At 38.6% G+C, this 22,692-nt stretch overlaps 1 protein-coding gene across 1 annotated transcript in view; it reads left to right on the top strand.

Annotated features, from left to right (window-relative positions):
• ADGRG4 (adhesion G protein-coupled receptor G4) overlaps window positions 1-22,692 on the top strand; it is a 111,468-nt gene that overhangs the window by 48,067 nt on the left and 40,709 nt on the right. The window contains exons 7-13 of the mRNA XM_032264020.1: window positions 2,055-2,094; window positions 3,633-3,685; window positions 5,200-5,363; window positions 7,347-7,479; window positions 9,696-9,814; window positions 17,569-17,785; window positions 19,129-19,291. Of these exons, the coding sequence (XP_032119911.1) occupies window positions 2,055-2,094; window positions 3,633-3,685; window positions 5,200-5,363; window positions 7,347-7,479; window positions 9,696-9,814; window positions 17,569-17,785; window positions 19,129-19,291 (889 nt within the window). The remainder of the gene's footprint in view (window positions 1-2,054; window positions 2,095-3,632; window positions 3,686-5,199; window positions 5,364-7,346; window positions 7,480-9,695; window positions 9,815-17,568; window positions 17,786-19,128; window positions 19,292-22,692) is intronic.

Raw genomic sequence — 22,692 nt, forward strand, 5'->3', positions numbered from 1 at the left:
ACTGCCTGTCTCCTGTACACTGGGACTTTGGTTTCCCTTACATATTTGAGTATAAATTATTAATTATTAATCAAGTATTAATTCATACAAGTATTAATAGGTTCAAGAAGATTCATATAAATGAATGGAGGTAAATCTATGGTAGGTTATTGTCTTAATCAGTTTTGAGTTACTATAACAAAAATACTACAAACTAGATGGCTTAAACCACAGAAATTTATTGCTCACAGTTCCAGAGACTGGGAAGTCCAACATCAAGGATTGGAAGGTTCAGTGTCTGGTGATTGCCCTCTTCTTTTTGTGTCCTCAAGTGGCAGAGAGCAGAGAGAAAGAAAGCTCTCCTGTCTCTTCTTATAAGGGCACTGTTTCAGAAAAATTCAAAATTTTCTCTCCACCGTCATACCAACACAACAATCACCATAGGACACTTCTACGACCAAATGTGTGGGGATTTCCCCCCAACACACCAAGCAGCTGACACTAGTTGGTTGTCCTCTACTTCGATTCCATTCTGGTGCTATCCTCTTGAAGATGGCTTCAGATCTCACAGGTCCTCAAGACTGCCCCTCACCCCAGATGCCAATCAAAAGTCCAGGCCTCCGGAACTTCTGACTAACTGACTTCAACTGGGGTTCCCATGACACCCTCTTTGAATTTGATTAATTTGCTAGAGTGGCTCACAGAACTCAGGAAAACAGTTATGTTTATTGGTTTATTATAAAGAATACTGCAGAAGATACAAATGAAGAGATGTGTAAGGTCAGGTAAGGGACAAGGGGCACGGAGCTTCTGTGATCTCCCTGGGTGCACCACCCTCCAGGAACCTCCATGTGTTGAGCTATTGGGAAGTTCTCCAAACCCAGTCTTCTTGGGATTTTATGGAAACATCATTATGTTAGCATTCCTTTCCCGAGTCTCATATGAGGCAAGACTGTCTGGAGAGGGTCTTAAGACTCACCATCAGAAAGGTGAAGAAAGATTAGAGTTCTGCCTTGGGGCAGGTGAAAAGAGGGTGGGAGAAGATAAGAGAGATTCTGTTTGCTGAAGCCAGCTTCTGAGGCCTAGCACACCCAATATTATAACAAAAGACTGTAACAAAGGCTATGGGAGTTATGATCCAAGAACTGTGGATGAAAACATATGTGTACACACACACACACACACACACACACACACACACACCCCACCACCACCACCATCACCACCACAGGCACTGATCCCATTTATGAGAGCTCTACCTTCATGATCTAATTACACCTCCTAATATCATCACATTGGGGAATGGGCTTCAACGTCGAATTTTGGGCAGACACAAGCATTCAGTCCATAACTTACTAAAACAAAGCTAGAGATGTCTGCAGGTATACAACATTCTTTTTAAAAACTGTGTCTATTATTTTTCCTTATTATAAAAGTTATATGTGACCACTGTAAAATCTTAGAGCTTTACAGAAATATATATGTAACATGGATAGTAAAAATCTCTGAATACTTGCCTTCCCCCACCCCTCCAAGAACTCCCATTAATGGCTTATTTTATCCATTTCTCTAGATTTGTTTTCCTGTATTTACTAAGAGAATAAGATTTTCCTCCACATACTGTTGGACAACTTTCTTTTCATGCTTTATAATAAACATCATGTATGCCTTTTCAGGCCAATACATGCAGATATAGCTCATTTGTTTCAATGATAGTATAGAATTCTTTTATATATTATTTTATATGGTGTGCCATGATGTTCTCCTCCAATTATCTAATGATGGACAGTTGAGTAATTTCCACTTGTTTGTACATTTTATGCACTTTTGCTGTTACCATTATGGAGTAGATTCCTGGATGCAGGGTTACTAAGTCAAAGGTTTGCAACCATTTTGGTGTGCGTGTAATAAGCAAGCCCATTGGAAGTGTTCCTCTGGAGCCTCAGCATTATTTGAATTTCAAGCTGGGAGGAGTCTACTGTTCTGCCTCAGAGTTACCTTTCTCCTGATTTTGTGCTCTGTATACTTGGTACTATATTTCATTTTCCTATATTTTTGTAATGCTTTTGATACAGGGACATTTCAGAGGAAGAAATGGTCATGGATCAAGCTATTGTAAGTAATTTTTCAGAATGAATCTACTTGTGACCTATCCTATGCCTGATTAGATGTAAGTCAATAGCTCTTCCACCCAAGTGTATATTATCAGGCGAGGTTCTGTTGTGACAACCGGGGGTCAAATTACATTACTTCCTTTGGGACTTGCACAAAAAGCCATCAGGAAAACCATCTCCTGCTTTTCTGAACTATCCATTTGGCAGCTTTTTGAGGCACATTTTCTGGTCTACAGGAGTGTGGAATGACTCGGGGATTGTAAATGATAAATGAATTTCTTAGTTGTAGATGTCTTGTAAAAAAGCCTAGCTCTTCCAAGAGTGACACAATTGTTTGCAAGACTGGCATTCACACAACAAATCCACCCTCTATTTGTCCAGATTTGAAGCCAATGTGTGATAAAACTATCTCCCATCATCCTTGCCCCAATTCTCAGTTCTTGTTGCACTGCCTCAAAACTTTACAATAGCGCACTCTAAAATGAGTAGCAAGCACACAGCTTTCCAGATACTTAAGTATGACTTAAATATTTTGATGATACAGAATACAATCAAGCCCACAGTACAGGGGCCAGGTGCAATGACTCACACCTGTAATCCCAGAGATTTGGGAGGCCGAAGTGGGAGGATTTCTTGAGACCAGGAGTTCAAGATCAGTCTGAGCAACATAGAGAGACCCCCATCTCTACAAAAAGTAATTCTAAAATATTAGCTGGGCATGGTGATGCCTCCTGTAGTCCCAGCTACACAGGAGGCTGAGGTGTGAGGATCACATAAGCCCAGATTTCAAGGCTGCACTGAATTATGATTGCACCACTGCACTCCAGCCTTGGTGATAGAGCAAGACCCTGCCTCTTAAAAAACAAAAAGCCTGTAGTGCATTCCAAATTATCCATTGACATTAAAAATATTTTATGTAAATAGCTGAGTCAGAAATTTTGCTGTAACACATTATAAATAACATAACTAAAATTCCTATCAATAACAGGTGTAAAATCCTTTTGATGATAATGGGTCAAGCTGCCTGGGTTGGAACCCCTGCTTTCCCACTTCCTGCCTATGAGAACTTGGGCAACTTAATTAACTTCTCCATGCCAGAGTTTCCTCATCTGTAAGATGAGGGCTGTTGGAAGGATAAGATGAGATAATCTATGTTAAGTGTTTAGCACAGGGCTTAGAACATAGTAAATGTTTGATAGTGTTTACAATTGTCAACAGCATGTTAATATCTAGATACAGAAGGCTTAGATTCTGCTCCCAGTTCTGTGACTTGTCAGCTGTGTGGTACTGGGCAGACCATTTAACCTCTCTGTGACTCAGATTCCTCATGTAGAAAACAGGGTGACAGTCCCTGCATTGCCCACCCTGCAGGGTTGGTGTGAGGAGTAAATGCATTGATGTTTTTAAAGGTAGTTTGTAGATGGTCATGGGTTACATAAATGTAAAGCATAATTATATAATTGTTGTTAACAATAAGCCCTGTACTCTGTGACATTTGTTTAGAGATTTCAGTGACTATGAACTTTTCTTTTCCGTTAGCTGGAACAGAGAGAAGGACAAGGAATGGCTACTATTTCCTATGTACCATACAGGTAGGAACTGAGTTTATTAATAGCTGGTACATTTAGTTCTGATTTTCCTTCCATTTAATTCCGTATGTATGGCCAGATGGCCAAAGTTGTCAGAAGGAGATCAAAGTACCCAACGATTATTTCACAGATGCTGTAATTAGGCCCTTGCCTTCATGAAATCTGTTGTTTTCGTTGGTCACGGCACAGCCTAGCAGCCAGCCTGCTGTTGCTTTGCAATGAAGAGAAAATGGGGTGGTCATAATCTGGGTCGGGAGAGTGAAGTGTTTGCTGTGGTCAAAAAGGTCCACGAAATACTTGACAGAGAAGTTGGAAGCAACAACAACATGGAAAGTAGCTTCAGTTCTGTTCAGATTCGTGGTCCAGCTACTCCCAGAATGCTTCCTGATGTGTTTGATGCACATCAGGAAGAACATATAGCCAAAGAAGACCGATGAAGAGGTCTTTGAAATGGAGTAGAGGGTCTGTTGCAAGCAGGAGGGGACGTTTAAAATGAAGACTCCTCTGCGGACTGGAAAGATGAAAGCTGAGAAGAGATAGGCCCCAAAGGAAGGAGATAGGATGAGCAGGGACTTCACCAAATATGGGTCAGGGGAGGGGGAAACATCACTTAGAGTAGACGTAGAGAGAAGTTTTGAGCAAGTACAGACATGTCTAACTTGCAGCTGGCAGGACACTTAGTAAATATGTTCTTCAACAAGCTGTATCTACAAATGGAAATGGAAGAAAGATATAGGTAAGTTTTTAAAATCCAAAATGTGCATCTTAATGGAATATTAGAGGAATTCAGAATATTTGAGGATCTTGCTATAGAGGATAGAGGATGAAGTCAAGGACAGCCCTAACCTTTCATCAGTGATCTTTTAGTGGACATAAAAACTGAGTCTTTGTGACCATGGGAAACGTTATCTTCCTGAGGCTGAGTTCCATCGTCTGTATTATGGGAATGATAATAGCATTACCTCATACGGTTGTTGTGAGAATAAAGTGAATCAGAACATGCAGAGGAAGAGCTTCACAAATGTTAGCTACTATCACTATCATTATCATCATTATTACTTATTATAGAAGTGAGCCTTCTTCAGAACACTTCTTTATAGACTAATTGAGCATCATAGGCCTATTTGCCCTATTTTCTTAATGATGGGTAAATTGGAGACCAGGAGAATAAAAGGTTCTATCTGAAATAATAAATCCTGAGAACTCCATCTTCTCTTTTAATTATTACAAACTCAGAGAAATCTCAAGGCTAGCAATTTCAGCACAATGGATACATTAGTGACCATTCTTTTGAAAGTAGGTTTTGCATTGTCTGTTTAGGATAAGAGAAAATTTATCAGAACATTTCAGTATGCTGTCTTCCATCACTTCTTAGGATTGTCCACTTAATAGCTGTAAAATGTTTGACATTTATGAACTACCAATTAAATCAGCAGTACAGAATTTCAGCACTGCAGGCGAAGTTGCACTTCGTTGACATAACTCCAACAATCTTTCTTTTTTATTCTGCTTTGTAGCTGTGTTTGTCAGGTCATCATAAAAGCCAGCTCTTCCTTAGCATCCTCTGAATTGATTAGCAAAATCAAAAGTAAAATACATGGCAACTTCACGCATGGAAACTTCACACAGGATCAATTGACGTTATTAGTAAACTCTGAACACGTTGCAGTGAAAAAACTAGGTAATTTTTTTGGGGGGTGGCTATTGCAGTACGAATTTACTTCTTTTATTACAAAAGTCATAATGCATGCCTGGTTAAGGATTCTGAGTTCCGAAAGGAGAGAAGTCATCTTTATGTTCCTTTCTATATTCTTGGTACCCACTTGATCTGATGACCTTTCTACCTTTAAGAATTTATGGAAGAACAGAGTGCTGGAGGAGTTACTAAAGTCTCTGGTCATGGGTATTAGCAATGGTCAGTCCATCAATAGAATGGAAGAGTTTTCTCTCTTGCATAAATACCCAGAGACTTAAAGAGCTTCCTCATTAACACACAATAGATGCCCAATAGATACTTGCTAATTTATTGATTGATTCAGCCACATTATTCATCTTGGCAAGTGATCTGGATACTGTCCTAGATTTCTATCATGGGCATTCTCTGATTAGCAAAGCTTTACTGGTAAAAGTGAAAGGCTAAAAGGTCACTCCACCTCCTTCCCAGTGCAGCTTTGTTCCTTTTTCCCAATAGGCTGCTATAGAAATCATTAAACTCACATAGCTCTAATGCCAGATAACACACACAGGCATCAGAATGCACAGTCCTTGGCAATAGATTAAGTATCAGAGGGCAGCCTGTGATGGTGCAGGGGAGAGAGTGAAATGGAGGGCAGAAACGTGTGGAAGCCACAGGCAGAGCCCACCATGTACGTGACACTAACAAATGGATCCTAAGAGTGAGAGGAAGGCACCTTTCACCCTCACTCAGAATGGAGAGTGAGATGGCTGAGCAAAGCTGGCTGGGCCACTTCTCACACCACTCTCTTAACACTTAAGGGAAAGATTTCCAGAATCAGGGTCATGAAACCCAGCGAGTGCTCAGTAAAAACTGGGAACTTATCATATAGACTTAGCCCAGGTCACATTTCGCTTCATGTGACAGCCAAACCTTGCCTTAGCAGCTGTCTGTGGAAGCTTGCCCTGTCCCTCAGCACCAACATCAAAAACAGATCCCCAGGCTGCGTGCAGTGGCTTACGTCTATAATCTCAGCACTTAAGGAGGATCACTTAAGGTCAAGAGTTTGAGACCACCCCGGGCAACAAAGCAAGACTCTGTCTCTACAAAAATAAAAAATTAACTGGACTTGGTGATGCACACCTCTAGTGCCAGCTATTCAGGAGGCTGAGGCAGGAAGATCACTAGAGGCCAGGAGATTGAGGCTGCAGTGAGCCATGATCACACCACTGCACTCCAGCCTGAGTGGCACAGTGAAACCTCATATAACAAACAAACAAGCAAAACAGACCTACTCTGTCTATATTGATAATTTCAGATACACTGAGTTTACTAAAACAAAATCCATCCCAGAGTTGATTAAGAAGGGGGCCATTCCAGAGAGAGAAGTTGGCTTACAGTCTCATCTTCGGACATAAAACTGATAACAGTGTGTGTCTCAGAAGCAGGGAAATTGGTAGGTGGGGACTTTTGACTTTTGACTCTACACTCCAATATGTGGCTTGAATTTTTTCAATGCATATGTATTGTTTTAAAAACAAGACAAAACAATGTCAGGTGAGGTGGCTCACGCCTATAATCCCAGATCTTTGGGAGGCTGAGATGGGAGGGTTGCTTGAGGCCAGGAGGTTCAGACCAGCCTCTATAACATAGCAAGAAGCCGTCTCTACAAAAAATTTTAGAAAAACTTCTCTCATCAATTGGCTGTTTTAATAAAAAGGATTAAATATGTGGTTATATTGGGTGGTTTATTATTAAAAAAAAACACTCCATGTAATGATATTTTCAATAAGTCCTGATCCAAATGGCAAGGTAGAAAAAGTTTTCTTTTTAATTTGCTGCTCTTTACGTGCAGCATAATAATAACATTCATAATAATATATAATATATTACTATATTATATTGTTATATAGTAATATTAATAATGGATGTTCATAATACTTTTCAGTGACTCTTGCCCTTTAAAATGTGCATGCATTTTCTCTGTAGAGCCTGGAAAATGCAAAGCTGATGAAACAGTCTCTAAATACAAAGGGACATATAAGTGGCTATTAACCAACCCTACAGAGACAGCCCAAACTAGATGCATAAAAAATGAAGATGGAAACGCCACAAGAATCTGGTATGTACAGGCCAAGTTCTAATTGCTAATTTAGATACACAAAGATCTGCTTAATTGGGGACATGTTTCTATGTCATTTGTCTGAGCGTGCTCCCTTCCTCCATCTCTAGTGCCAATCTTTGTCTATTACCTTTTGGATCTGTTTAAACATACACGTGCAACATAATAAGAAAAATTTTCAAGGAGACAAAAGGTAAAAGTTACCCATCATCCCAGAAGATAATTCAAGAAAACAAAAGAGAAAAATTCACCCATACCCCCATTGCCTGAACAAAGCTGTTTTTAGGTTGGCATGTATTTTTTTCATCTAGCCTTTCTCTGTATGCCTTTAAATTTTATGTAGTGGTAATCACTGTCCTCATATCAATAATGCAATTTACCCTTCCATTCAGTGGTTTATTAAACATTTTCCATGTTTTACATTCATGATCTTAATGTTCGTTTCAAAAAAAAAAACGGCCTTGGAAACTATCTAGTTGATGGGCCGTAGTAATTTACTAAATCACTCTTCTATTGTTGACTTTATCATTTTCCTTTTTAAAATCATCAGCCCTCTTTTCTTACTCTCTGCTGTTCATGATTTATGCCATTAACTTAAGTGGGCAAGACTAGAGGGGCAGCAGATTTTGACAGAGTTAGCTAAAAAGCCCTCTTTTAGAAAGCAACTTCAAGGACTTTCCTTTTCCTCCTTGTGTCTAATCAGTTGGCAAGTCCTACAGCTTTGATGGTCCTAGTCAGAGCCCACATCTAGCCTTTCTTTTCCAACCCCACTGCCACTACTTTGGTGCAAGCCCTTATTGCCCACTCTTAGAGCAGTCTCCTTGCCATCTAACTGCACAGTACACCTTACCCGCTCCACCAACTGTATCCCACGCTGCTGCCAGCGTGATTTTCCTGAAGTATGGCTGCTATCATGCCACCGTCCTGCTCCAGTTTGACATTGCCTCAAGAATTAAATCCAAACCCCTCAATATAGTCCATCAGACCATGGGCTTCCTCTCCTGCTGTCTCACTCAGCATTCTCCCTCCCTTTACCATACACTCCAGTCAAAAAGGCCATTTGTTGTTCTGAGCTCAATGAGCGCTTCCTAGTGTCTCTTTGTCTGCTTGAGCTGTTTACTCTTCCTGGGGTTGGGGACAGAGGTTTTTCACTACCTCTATCGTTTCTACCTTGTCCTCCAAGCTCAAATGCTGAAAGTAACATCTCTTTCCATGGTGGTTTGGTAGATTCAGTTTTGTTTTTACAGCTTTTCATCTTATATTTGCCCTAAGTTCGAGTAGTTACATTTAGAGTTTTTTTTTTTTTGTTTGAGACGGAGTTTCACTCTTGTTACCCAGGCTGGAGTGCAATGGCGCGATCTCGGCTCACCGCAACCTCCGCCTCCTGGGTTCAGGCAATTCTCCTGCCTCAGCCTCCTGAGTAGCTGGGATTTCAGGCACGCGCCACCATGCCCAGCAGATTTTTTGTATTTTTAGTAGAGACGGGGTTTCACCATGTTGACCAGGATGGTCTCGATCTCTTGACCTCGTGATCCACCCGCCTCGGCCTCCCAAAGTGCTGGGATTACAGGCTTGAGCCACCGCGCCCGGCCACATTTAGAGTTTTAAACCCCCTAATTATAAGCGCCTTGAGGGACGGATGAAACCCTGCCCTGTTTGTCTGTGCTACCTATTAACATTTCTAGAACAGAGTGGGTGCTCAATAAATGTGTTAGCTGACTTGAAACGAACTGGTTTCAATTAGGTGAGGCATGGGGGAGGGTGGATGATGAAGGAAAATGGGCTGTAGAGGACTCTATACTAATTGTTTTGAGTGAGTTAATATGCTGAGATAGAGACCACATTCCAACAGGAATTTCCCCTTTAAAAAGGATAAGAAGGGATAGTGAGAGTAAAGAGTCATGTCTAGAGGGGCAGCATTTCTGCCTTGACTCTTGGTCAGCAGAACATTGCCATGCCCCATTCCCAGCTCCCTTGCCTGTTTATCCACCCCCCCTTCTCCCTTCCCACATGTTGATCCCAGATTCACTTGCTCCCTAATAGCAAAATTGCTTCATTTCACAAGATAATACTGGGCTCCCACCTTTGCTCTCTATGCCAGGAGGCTGGGTACAGGCGAGAAGGCATGCCAAGGATATACCTGTTCCGTTACCATTTGCTTTAAGACTATCCTTGCCTCATCCTCTGATGAGAAAGCTCTTTCCTCTCTTTTTCAGTTTAATCAGCATCAACACGGGCAAATCTCAGTGGGAAAAGCCAAAGTTTAAACAATGCAAATTGCTTCAAGAACTTCCTGACAAGATTGTGGATCTTGCTAATATTACCATAAGTGATGGTAAGATTGTTCTGTACATATAAGACAAATTATGGAACTTCGATTACTTTGCCTGCTTGACCTCAAACCAAAGACAGCATAGGCAAACCTCACTTAGGAAAATCTACCTTACGAAAATCCAGTTTCAGAACCAAGGTGATTAATGTTGGTGGAGGTGGTGATGGTGCATGAGATGTTAGGACTATCAGTGTTTTCAGTGATTTTTGTTTGTTTTTGTTTTATACATTTTTTTGAGACCGAGTTTCACTCTTGTTGCCCAGGCTGAAGTGCAATGGCATGATCTCGGCTCACTGCAACCTCTGCCTCCCAGGTCCAAGCAATTTTCCTGCCTCAGCCTCCCAAGTAACTGGGATTACAGGTGCCTGCCACCATGCCTGGCTAACTTTTTATATTTTTAGTAGAGGCGGGGTTTCACCATGTTGGTCAGGCTGGTCTCAAACTCCTGACCTTATGATCCGCCTGCCTTGGCCTCCCAAAGTGCTGGGATTACAGGCATGAGCCACCGCGCCTGGGCTTTTTTTACTTTTTTGGCTAATTATTGTTTTTATTTATTTTAATTAAAAAAATGTAATAGGTAATACTCCACCGAGTTCAATATTCAAAAAACAAAAAGAGTATATGTAAAACATCTCTCTCCCACTGCTGACCTCAGCCATTCAGTCACTATCCACAGAGACATTTTATGCATTCATAATGGCATGTATATGTATGTATACACATATACTCTCCCTCACTTTTTGTACACAAACTGGAGCATGCTATACACACTATTCTTCACCTTCCTTTTTTCTCTTAACAGTATATTGCAGAGATTATTACATATATATAAATTTATTGTATATAAATGTATATAATCTCAGTATATAAAGAGTTTCCTCATTCTTTTTTTCCCTCTCTGCATTCTATTATACCACAATAAATGTGCCGCAATTTAGTTATTTAACCTGTTTCATGTGGATGAGTATTTAGGTTGTTAGTAACATTTTTCTTTGAAAACATGACTGTACAACTATTTTTGTGTTTTTTTTTATTGTAGGGAAAATAGTATAACATACTTTAAAAAACTCACATTTTTGATGTTATATAAGAGCCTTAGAGACAGCATTGTCTAAGCAGCTAATATAGAAGGTTGCATTTCTTTCAAAAATACATTTGTAGACCATGTTAGCTTTTATTTTGGTTTGTGACACTGTTAGCATATTTCATATTAAGAGGTAAAGAGATTCAAAATAAAGAGTATCTCTTTAAAATAAAAGCCCCACTGCTTCAAAGAATATTACACATGTCACAATTTTGAGAAAGTAGGGTATACCTAAAGCATAAATCCTTGAACGTGGAATTGCTGGGTCAATCATACTTTTGATGGTGTCAAAATGCTCTCTGTAATAGTTACAACATTTTAGATTCCCATTTGCAAGGTATTAAAAGTGCCTTTTTTACAACTCCTTCATCAACACAGCATTTTGTTATCAGACTTCTGGATCTTTTTTCTGATTCGATAAGCAGAGATCGATATCTCAATATTGTTTAGATACTTTTTAATGGAGATGTTCACATATCATAAAATTCACTCATTTAATGTGTACAATTTAGTGGGTTTTTAAAAGCATATTCACTAGATTGTGCAACCACCATCACTAATTCCAGAATATTTCTCCACCCCAAAAAGAAACCCTGTACTCATTAGCAGTCTCTCCATTTCTCCCTGACCCCAGCTCTGGGCAACCACTAATCTACTTTTTGTCTCTATGAATTGTGCCTATTTGGGGCATTTCATGTTTCTAAGGTTCATCTAATGTTGTAGCATGTATCATTGCTTCATTCATTTTTATGGCTACATTATATTACATTATATAGATATACCACATTTTGCTTATTAACTCATCAGTTGATGGACATTTCTTTTGCACCTTTTGGCTATTATTAAAAATCTGGCTATGCACATTTATGTGCAGATTTTGTGTAGACATACATTTTCAATTTTCTTGGGTATACATTGAAGAGTAGAATTGCTAGGTCATATGGTAACCCTATGATTAGCTTTTTGAGGAACTTCAAAACTGTTTTCCACAGCAGTTTGCCATTCTACATCTTTGCCAACTCTGTATGAAGGTTCCAATTTCTTCACATCCTTGTAAACACTTATTATTATCTGTGTTTTAGATTATGGCTGGTAGTAATGCCCCCCCAGAACACCTTTATTCCTGAGTTTAGTAATTTGTGTGTTCACTTTTTTCATCTTGGTCAGTCTAGCTAAAAGTTTTTTAAAAATTTTGTTAATTTTTGTAGACTTTGTTTTTTAGAGCAGTTTTAGAATCACAGCAAAACTGAGCAGAAAGTACAGAGCTCCAGCATATACCCTCCCCCAACCACATGCACAGACTCCCCCACCATCAATATTCCCCACCAGAGTGGTACATTTGTTACAACTGAATCTACACTGACACATTGTTATCACCAATAGTTCATAGTTTTAGTGTTCAGTCTTGCTGTTGTACATTGTGTGGGTTTGGACAAATGTATAATTACATGAATCCACCATTACAGTGTCATATGGGATATTTTCACTGTTCTAAAAGTCCTCTATCGTCCACTTATTCATCCCTCCTTCATCCCAACCCCTGGAAATCACAGGTCTTTTTACCATCTCTGTGTTTTTGTTTTTTCCAGAAGGCCATATAATTGGAATCTTACAATATGCAGTCTTTTCAGATTGGCTTTTTTCACTTAGTTATGTGCATTTAAATTTCTTCCATGTCTTTTCATGGCTTGGCAGTGCATTTCTTTTTGGCACTGAATAATATTCCATTGTCTGGATGTACCACAGTTTATTTACTCATTCACCTACTGAAGGACGTCTTGGTTGCTTCCAAGTTCTGTTAACTATGAATACGGCTACTATAAACATCTGTGTGCAGGTTTTTGTATGGATGTTAAGTGTTCAACTCATTTGGGTAAAGAACAAAAGGTGTCGTTGTTGGATTGTATGATAAGAGTATGTTTAGTCTCATAAGAAGCTGCCAAATTGCCTTCCAAAGTGCTGTACCATTTTGCATTCTCATCAGCAATGGGAGTTCCTATTGTTTCACATCCTTTCCAGCATTTAGTGTTGTCAGTGTTTTAGATTTTGGCTATTCTAATAGGTATGCAGTGGTATCTGATTGTTGCTTAAATTTGCAATTCCTTAATGACATATGTTGTTGAATAGCTTTTCATATGCACATTTGCCATCTTTATATCTCCTTTGGTGAGGCATATACTATAGGCTGAATGTGTGTGTGCCTCAAAAATTCATACGTTGAGATTCTAACCCCAATGTGATGGCATTTGGAGATGAAGCCTTTAGGAGGTGATTAGGTCATGAGGGCGGAGCCTTCATGAGTGAGATTAGTGCCCTAATAAAAGAAGCCCCAGAGAGCTTCTTTGCCCCTTTCACCATGTGAGGTTACAGTGAAAAAAATGGAGGTCTATGAGCCAGGAAATGAGCTCTCACCAGACATTGAATCTGTTCCTCATAGACAACTTGCTAGACATGACTCTGTTACATAAAATGGGTCCCTCCCATAGTGAAATGTCAGAAATTGAGGAACAGGCACTCCAGTACCTCGCAGAAGGGCCAGGGAATTGGCCTTGAGGCAGTGAACTTCTCAGACCTGTTTTCCTTACAGAAGTTGCAAGTTTGAGATCCTTGCTGAGGACTATCTGGAAGAATTAGAAAAGCAAACACAGCTCTGATGATTTCTAGATCAGAAACCAAGAGTCAGGGCAATAGGAAATGTTTCAGCTTGAAGGGAGTGGGCGGAAAGACAGAGGGTTTGTGTTTCATGCTGACCTCCCTCCTTCTGAGTGACACATTTTCTTTAGACATGGTAATAGAATTTTTTCTTGTGGAAGAAAAAGTTAAGAAACAGTCATAACAACAACAGAATTGTTGTTGGGATTTTTAGAAAATTGACTGTGAGAAGTCATTTTATATATAGAAAACTATCGTGGAGTTAAAGAACAGTTGGATGATGATTGTAATGTATATAACTGAAAAGTAAATTATTGAGTTTATTATCTTTGGAAGAATCCTTCTATTCTACTTGTAAATTAGGGGCTTAATGAACAATGAATACAATATAAAAGAAAGAAAAATGTATTCACATTGAAACAATTTATTTTCTTTTGCTTTCAATCTTGCTGACAAGCATTAGATATCTTGGTTGAAGAAAAACTCTTCAGCTCTCTCACTTAAATGCTCATTTTTCTTAATTCTTTAACATCACAGAGTTAGAAAAGGTACTGCTATTTCAAAGTTTTTTGGGTTCTCTTCTGTGGCCAATGTTTGTTACCTCCATGATAGTAAAGATGCATCAGGCTCTAGCGACGTTAACTAGAACTTTTCACAAAACTCTCTCCTGAGGACTATCTAGAAGAATTAGAAAAGCAAACACATTCCACCATCAGGGCAGGATAGTGAGTACTTAAGAAAAAGCAGTGGAATTCCCAGGAGGTCAGGTAGGAAGACTGCAAAGCACAGCTGTTCCAACCCCCAACATGGTGGAGAAAAGGGCCAAAGGCAAAGGTGCTATAAAAAGTGATATTGAAGAGCTCAAGCTTTGGAGTCAGCACTAGGTTAGAATATTTCAATATTTTATAACTTCTTAATCTATATAAAAGGGATAATGTGAGTACTTTCATGACTAATATGAAGTTTACTGTGATAAATAGATGAGAAAATTTAAGTATAATGCCTTGCTGTTGTATCCTGTCTCCAAAATGCCCACCAACTCATTTCCTCCTTGTCAATTGGGAGTTGAATCAGAGCTGGCTTGTGACTGCTTAGCCCAGTAGAATTTGGAAGAAATGGCTTTGCCAATGATGGGACTAACTTTTAAGGGGGCTGGAAGTTTCTGCATCCTTTATCTTGATACACTCTCATTTGAGATGCTTCCTCAGAGCCAGCCACCATGCTGTAAGAAGTTCAAACAGTGGTGTGCTGAAAAATATTTAACAACAAGCTCTACTCAAGGAAGGTATTAATTTGTAGCTTTTGCCAGTTTTCATGATATAATACCGTCTCCTCCATGGCTGAATACAAACTACAATGTAATGTATAGTCACTGAACTATAAAGTTGGTAAGAGATGTATGCACAGATACAGTAGATATGTAAATAATCACAACAGCATAGATTAGTAAAATGTAGCAAAATAATTGGGAAATGAAGTGTTTTGAATATCATCATTTTAAAGTATAATTTATGCAATTGTAGGTTTATATAATTTAATTTTTAATAATGGCCATGTTTAACAACTAGCTCACAAAATTCCTGAAAATTTAACAATTGGTTCTCACCAGCTGGTACAAGCTGGCTCCAGTATATCACAAGCCAGACCCAGCACACTGCTGAGCCCACACCACTGGGGGAGGCCATGTGTAGGGAGTACAGCCAACAGGCCAACTGACCAGTCAGCATCAATTGCTAGACACGTGAGTTAGCCCTCTTGGACATCCAGCCCAGATTAGCCTTCTGATGTGTTCAGCCTCAGCTGCTATCTGACTTCAACTGTATGAGACACTCCAAGTGAGTATGCTCAACTGAGCCTAGTTAACACACAGAATCATGAAGGATAATAATAAATTGTTACTTTAAGCCATTAAGTTTTAGAGTGATTTGTTATGCCGCAATAGATAACCTGGAACACTGGCTCATAGAAATTGCTCAGTAAATAGCAGATATTATTATTTGAAATGTTGCAATTACTGGCAGATTAACTGTAACAGTATTTCAAGGAATGAGGATCAATTTATTCTGCAACAAATAAAGGAGGGGTCCCTTTATTGCTTTTGCTTGGGGACCAGGAATTTTTATACGATGAGTGTAATTTAGCTTGAATTTTCCTTAAAAACTGTATAACTCCAGAGAAAAAGTCTATAATCACTTTTCACAGTATAGTTAGTCTCCCATTGGCCTGCTGTTTACTTTCATTCTGCCACAGCAGGGACTATGTGAAAGTGAAATTGCACCACTGAAGCCCAAAATCATAACTAGGCAGCTCTTGCTATTTCATTTTCAACAGTCTGAGCAATTTAATAAGAGCAGTAGAAAGTTCTGTGAATGAGCTCACTATCTTTTTCTATCATCCCTAGTCTTAATATTTTCTCAGTTTCTTTAACTTACCAGAAGATAGATGTTAACTGGGACAAAATATTAATTCAGAAACAATTACAACCTTGTTCGATCACTTCTCTTCCTCCCATCTCCTCAGGGAGAACTCTGTCTTTGCTAGCTCAGTTCCTATGTGATCCTTTATTGGACAAATTGAGGTAATGGCTGGGGGGGAATTGAGAGGATCTCAGTTATTATTGCTTATTTTACATTGATGAGGACAGAAAGTTGTTTGCAGAAAAAAAGAAGAGAATAAAGAAAGAATGTAAGGAGGAAGAGGAGAAAGCAAAAGGTACTGTGTGTAGGCTTTTGAAGGTGTTAAGTTGTGGGGAGCTTGGGGTAGGAGAGAGATTTGAGGAGGCACAACTATGTAGGTCATTGAAAGAGAGGGAGGAAGAGAAATACAGAGAGAGAAGGGATGAATTTTATGCTGAATTATTTTGTTTTCTGAAACAGGTTGATTATTTGTAATATAACCTGGGTTAAGTGTGTTATGAGTGTTAGCTCTCTCTGGAATTTTTCTTAACAAATTGTATTTTTTTGAATATTTTCCTTTATATTTTGCTTATTGGACTTGAATGTGATTGCTTTAAGCTAGAAAGACACCACAAGAAAGCTCAGCTTTATATGTGTTCTATTGAACTAAAATCTAATTTGTGCTCTATTCGTTTAACAAAGCTCTTCACTTTAAAAGTGGGTCATGATTCAAACAAAACAACTATTTAGAAGAAGCATTTATGAGACAGGAACTTTTGGGCACTGACAGGATATTTGATGATTTTGAATATTATTGCTAATATTTAAATTTAATTTTTATTGTTATTGTGGTTGTGACATGTAAAAATCCTTTATTTTGGAGATACATACTGAAATATTTATGGATAAAATTATATCATGTCCAGGACTCAGTCTGAAATAATCTGGGGTTGGGGAAAAGGCGAGTGGGAGTGTAGATAAAATGAGATTAGCCATTTGTTGACACTTGTTGAAGTTGGGTGATTCATGAGGAACGTGGAAATTCATTATGCTATTATTCCTACTTTTGTGTATGCTGGCAAATTTCCATAATAAAACTTGAATTAAAAAGCGAGTGAGTTAATATCTATCGTTCTTACTCTCTGGAAAATCTAAATTAACTGCTTTTTATTACGATGCAGTCCATATTTGCTTTTCTTCTGTGGTTTGATGGTTCTTGACAGGAAAATGTAACCACCACCCTTAATTATGAAAACATAGACTGAGTGTTTGCTGATATTTGAGTATAAGATGGAATCTACTTAACACAATCAAATACCCAAAAGTCTCAATTGAATTAGAATGAAATTTCAAGATAATTCTTCAGGGACAAAAAGATTTCCCTGTACATTTGAAAAAGGATTTAATGAATGAAAATTTTTTAATCAATAAAAACTTGACTTACGTTCTACTTTCTGGGACTACACCTATTGTAGAAACAAAGGGCCAACATTTTCCTTCTGTAAACGTGTTACCTTCGTAAGTATTCTCATCTCATCCTCTTTACTCTTTAAAGGGAAGGAAGCACACCAGAATGGCAGAAGACTAAGTCATGCAGCTTTTATGTCTCAACTTTCTTTCCCCAGAGAATGCTGAGGATGTTGCAGAGCACATTTTAAATTTGATAAATGAATCCCCATCCCTGGATAAAGAAGAGACAAAGATCATTGTTTCTAAAGTATCAGATATTTCACAATGTGATGAGATAAGTATGAACCTAACCCACATTATATTACAAATAATCAACGTTGTTTTGGAAAAGCAAAACGATTCAGCCTCTGATCTGCATGAAGTTAGCAATGAGTAAGTATTAATACTTCTTAAGATTTAAAATGCAGTCGGCCCTCTGTATCTGTGCATTCTGCATTTGTGAATTCAAACAACCACAGATTGAAAATATCCTTTAAAAAAATCTCACGTTGATACTGAACAAGTACAGACTTTTTTCTCATCATTATTCCCTAAAAAATACAGTATGACAACTATTTACATAGCATTTGCATTGTATTAGGCATTCTAAGTAATCTAGAGATTAAAATATACAATAATGTACATAGGCTGTATGAAAATACTACCCCATTTTATATCAGGGACTCAAGCATCCATGGATTTTTGTATCCATGGGAGTCCTGGAACAGATCCCCCCAAAATATGAATGGATGACTGTATATATTATCAAGTTCTTGGCATACAGTCATCATCGATTTTAAAAGTCAGGTAATTACACATTGAAAGCTCAGTTAGTACAATGCAATGGGGTCACTTTACTCAAATATTCATTGTGAAAGGATGTATTTGAATTATAATTGAATCTTAGTGACAGCAAGTTTTCAAGTAAACAGTTACCCCAAACCAAACCCCCAGTCTATTTCCCCAACCTTTGTGCTCCCTCAGTGTTCTTAATGTGTATAAAATGTATCCAACCAGTGTTAAAGTGAAAAACTCGAGAATAGTACCAGTTACCTCCCTCTAACTCACAGCCAATCAATAACCAACGCTTGTATGTGACACTGTACACCCACTTATAAAATCCCTTAAATATTCCAGTGGAATTCATTTACTTCTCTTCATCTCCACCACCACCACCACCCTATTCCTAGTCCTAGTTCTCTCACCAAACTTGTCTATGATAACCTCCTAAATGGTCTCTCTGCCTCCATTCTTCACCCTCTATGGGTCATCTTCTACACAGCACCTGGAGTAATCTTTTAATGCATATATCACATCATGTCCTTATCTTGCTTTTAAAACCACTCAGTGGCTTTCCATTACACATAGAATAAAATCCAAACTTCTTATAAAGTCCTACGAGGCCCTGCAGGGTCTCGCTTACATGTAACAATTTCATTAATTTTCACAACAATATTTTGAGATGAGTGTAATATTACTTCTGACTTTGCAGGTGAGGAAACTGAAGCTAAGTGAGATTACTGTATTTGCCCGCACAGTTAGATATGAGAGGAGCTAAGGTTTAGACATCAACTTGTCTGATTCCAAAGCCGGTGCTCTTATTTAATAATTCCTAAGTGATACAAAGATAGTGATTAAAACGCAAAGAAAAGTCTTGCAATGAGGAAATCTTGTAAGGAGGGTGGGTTTTACTTTTAAGGGGTAGGATGCTCTTCTCCATCTGTGGTTTCTTGCAGAATTCTGAGGATAATTGAGCATGCTGGTCACAAGATGGAGTTTTCTGGACAGAGAGCAAATCTGACGGTGGCTGGGCTGGCTTTGGCTGTGCTGCGGATGGGCCATACATTTGATGGCATGGCCTTCAGCATTCACTCCTATGAAGAAGGCACAGACCCTGAGGTGAGTGCAGCTCAGGGAACTGAAAGTCAATCAGCCAAGCACTGTTTTGAGTCTTCATTCATTTACTCCTTGGGAGACAGAGAGGGCACACTGTTAAGGTTTTAATCTTCAGGGGACCTTATGGAAATGCAAACATCCCAGGGAAGATTCATACATAATATTTAGTAGGCTAACACCTTGGTTGGAATGGTGTCTGTGAATTGTACAATGATTGGCTCTGTGACCCCAAATTATCTCAAATGTCAGTTTATGCTTGGCCACCATTTATGGAACACATTATATGTTGGACATTGTGCTACTGCCTCCTTTGTATATATAAGCAAACAGAGAATTTGCCCAAGAACACAGTCTAATGGCTAAGCCAGAATTCAAACCTATGTTTGTCTGACTTTAAAGCCTGGGCCCTTTCCACCATATCATACTGCCTTAGCTTTTGACAGGTTATAGACTGCCAATCCTGCTCAAGACAATTTCGGAGATCAGATTTTTTTTTACAATTATGAATTGTAAAAGTATACACCCTCTGCATTTTGACAAATGTATACATCTATGTAATCCAAGCCTCTATTAAGATATGGAATGTTGGCCAGGTGCAGTGCCACACCCGTAATTCCAGCACTTTGTGAGGTCAAGGCGGGAGGAACACTTGAGCCCAGGAGTTTGAGACCAGCCTGGGCAATATAGTGAAACCCTATCTCTACAAAAAATAAAAAATAAAAAAGGCCAGGCACGGTGGTACATGCCTGTGGTCCAGCTACATGAGAGGCTTAGGCAGGAGGATCACTTGAGACCAGGAGATCAAAGCTGCAGTGAGCCATGACTGCACCACTGCATTCCAGCCTATGCAACAGAGCAAGATTCTGTATTTTAAAAAAGATCTAAAATATTACTATCACCTCTGAAAGCCCCTTGTGCCCTTTGCAAGTCAATCTCTGAAACTACTGCCTGCAGTGCCGATCATTGTTCTTATATTTTCCCATCATAGTTTTTCCTGTTCTAGAACATTATATAAATGAAATCTTATAATATGTACTCTCTTTTATAAGGCTTCTTTCATGTAGCATAATGGGTTTTCTTTGAGTCATCCTTTTGTTTCAGTAGTTTGTTCCTTTTTCTTGCTGAATGCTATTCCATAGAATGGGTATACCACAGATTCCTTGTATATTCTCCTCTTGATGGACATTTGGAATGTTTCCAGTTTGGCTATTATGGATAATCCTGCTATGAACCTTTGTGTATAAGTCTTCATGTGAGCATATGTGTTTGTATGTTTTCGATAAATACCTAGGAATGGAATTGTTGGCACATAGGTATATGTTTATTATTTCTTATTTTTTTTATTTTTTAAGATAGGATCTCGCTCTGGCATCCAGGCTGGAGTGTGGTGGCACAATCTCTGTTCACTGCAAGCTCTGCCTCCTAGATTCAAGTGATTCTCCTGCCTCAGCCTCCCAAATAGCTGGAACTACAGGCACTCGCTGCCACGCCCAGCTAATTTTTATATATTTAGTAGAGACTGGGTTTCACCATGTTGACCAGGCCAGCCTTGAACTCCTGGCCTCAAGTAATCCACCTGCCTCAGCCTCCCAAAATGCTGTGATTACAGGCATAAGCCAACTCACTCACCCTGTAGGTATATGTTTAAATGTATTAGAAACTGTCATAGTGTTTTCGAGAGTCGTAAATGATGTGGAGTAATTTTTTATGTTCATATTAGTTATTTGTATATCTTTGGTGAAGTATCTGTTAAAATCTTTTGCCCATTTTTAAATTGGGTAGTTTTCTTTTTTTATTGCAATAGTTTTTGGGATACAGGTGGTTTTGGGTTACATAGGTAAGTTGTTTAGTGGTGATTTCTGAGATTTTATTGTGCTTGTCGCCTGAGTAGCATACTCTGTACCCAGTATGTAGTCTTTTATTCTTTACCCCCTACCACCCTTTCCCTTGAGTCCCCAAAATGCATTATATCATTCTTATACCTTTGTGTCCTCATAGCTTCGCTTCTACTTATAAGTGAGAACGTATGATATTTGGTTTTCCATTCCTGAGTTATTTTACTTAGAATAATGGCATCTATCTCCATCCAAGTTGCTGCAAAAGACATGATTTCATTCCTTTTTATGGCTGAGTAGTATTCCATGGTGTATATATACCACATTTTCTTTATCCACTTGTTTGTTTGATGGAAACTTAGGTTGGTTCCATATCTTTGCAACTGTTAATTGTGCTGCTTTAAACATGTGTGTGCATGTGCCTTTTTCATATAATGACTTATTTTCCTTTGGGTAGATACCCAGTAGTGGGATTGTTAGATGGAATGGTAGTTCTAAGTTTAGTTCTTTAAGGAATCTCCATACTGTTTTCCATAGTGGTTGTATTAATTTATATTCCCACCAACTGTATAAAAATGTTCCCTTTTCACCACATCTATGCCAACATCTATTGTTTTTTGACTTTCTAATTATGGCCATTGTTGCAGGAGTAAGGTGGTATCTCATGGTGGTTTTAATTTGCATTTCCCTGGTGATTAAGGATGTTGAGCATTTTTTCACGTTTGTTGGCTATTTGTCTATCTTCTTTTGAGATTTGTTTATGCATGTCCTTTGCCCACTTTTTGATAGGATCATTTGTTTTTTTCTTGCTGATTTGTTTGAGTGCCTTGTAGAGTCTGGATACTAGTCCTTTGTTGGATGCATTGTTTGCAAATGTTTTCTCCCACTCTGTGGATTACCTGTTGACTCTGCTGATTATTTCTTTTGTTGCAGAGAAGCTTTTTAGTTTAATTTGATCCCATTCATTTGTTTATGTTTGTGCATTTGCTTTTGGGGTCTTAGTCATGAATTCTTTGCCTAGACCAATGTCCAGAAGAGTTTTTTCCAATGTTATCTTCTAGAATTTTTATGGTTTCAGATCTTACATTTAAGTCTTTGATCCATCTTGAGTTGATTTTTGTGTAATTCAAGGGATGGTGATCCAGTTTCATTTTTCTCCATGTGGCTTACCAGTTATCCCAGTACCATTTGTGGAACAGGGTGTCCTTTCTCCACTTTATGTTTTCATTTGCTTTGTCAAAGATCAGTTGGCTGTAAATATTTGGCTTTATTCTGGGTTTTCTATTCTGTTCCATTAGTCTACATATCTACTTTTATACCAATACCATCCTGTTTTGGTAACTATAGCCTTGCAGTATAATTTGAAGTTGGGTAACATGATGCCTCCAGATTTGTTCTTTTTGCTTAGAATTGCTTTGGTTATGTGGGCCTTTTCTGATTCTGTAAGAATTTTAGAATTTTTTTCTAGTTCCATAAGAATGATGATGGTATTTTGGTGGGAATTGCATTATGTGTAGATTGTTTTTGACAATATGGTCATTTTCACAATATTGATTCTTTCCATCCATG

Source organism: Sapajus apella, unplaced genomic scaffold, assembly GCF_009761245.1.
Source record: "Sapajus apella isolate SASKATOON/1434 unplaced genomic scaffold, GSC_monkey_1.0 scaffold141, whole genome shotgun sequence".
Classification (NCBI taxonomy): domain Eukaryota; kingdom Metazoa; phylum Chordata; class Mammalia; order Primates; family Cebidae; genus Sapajus; species Sapajus apella.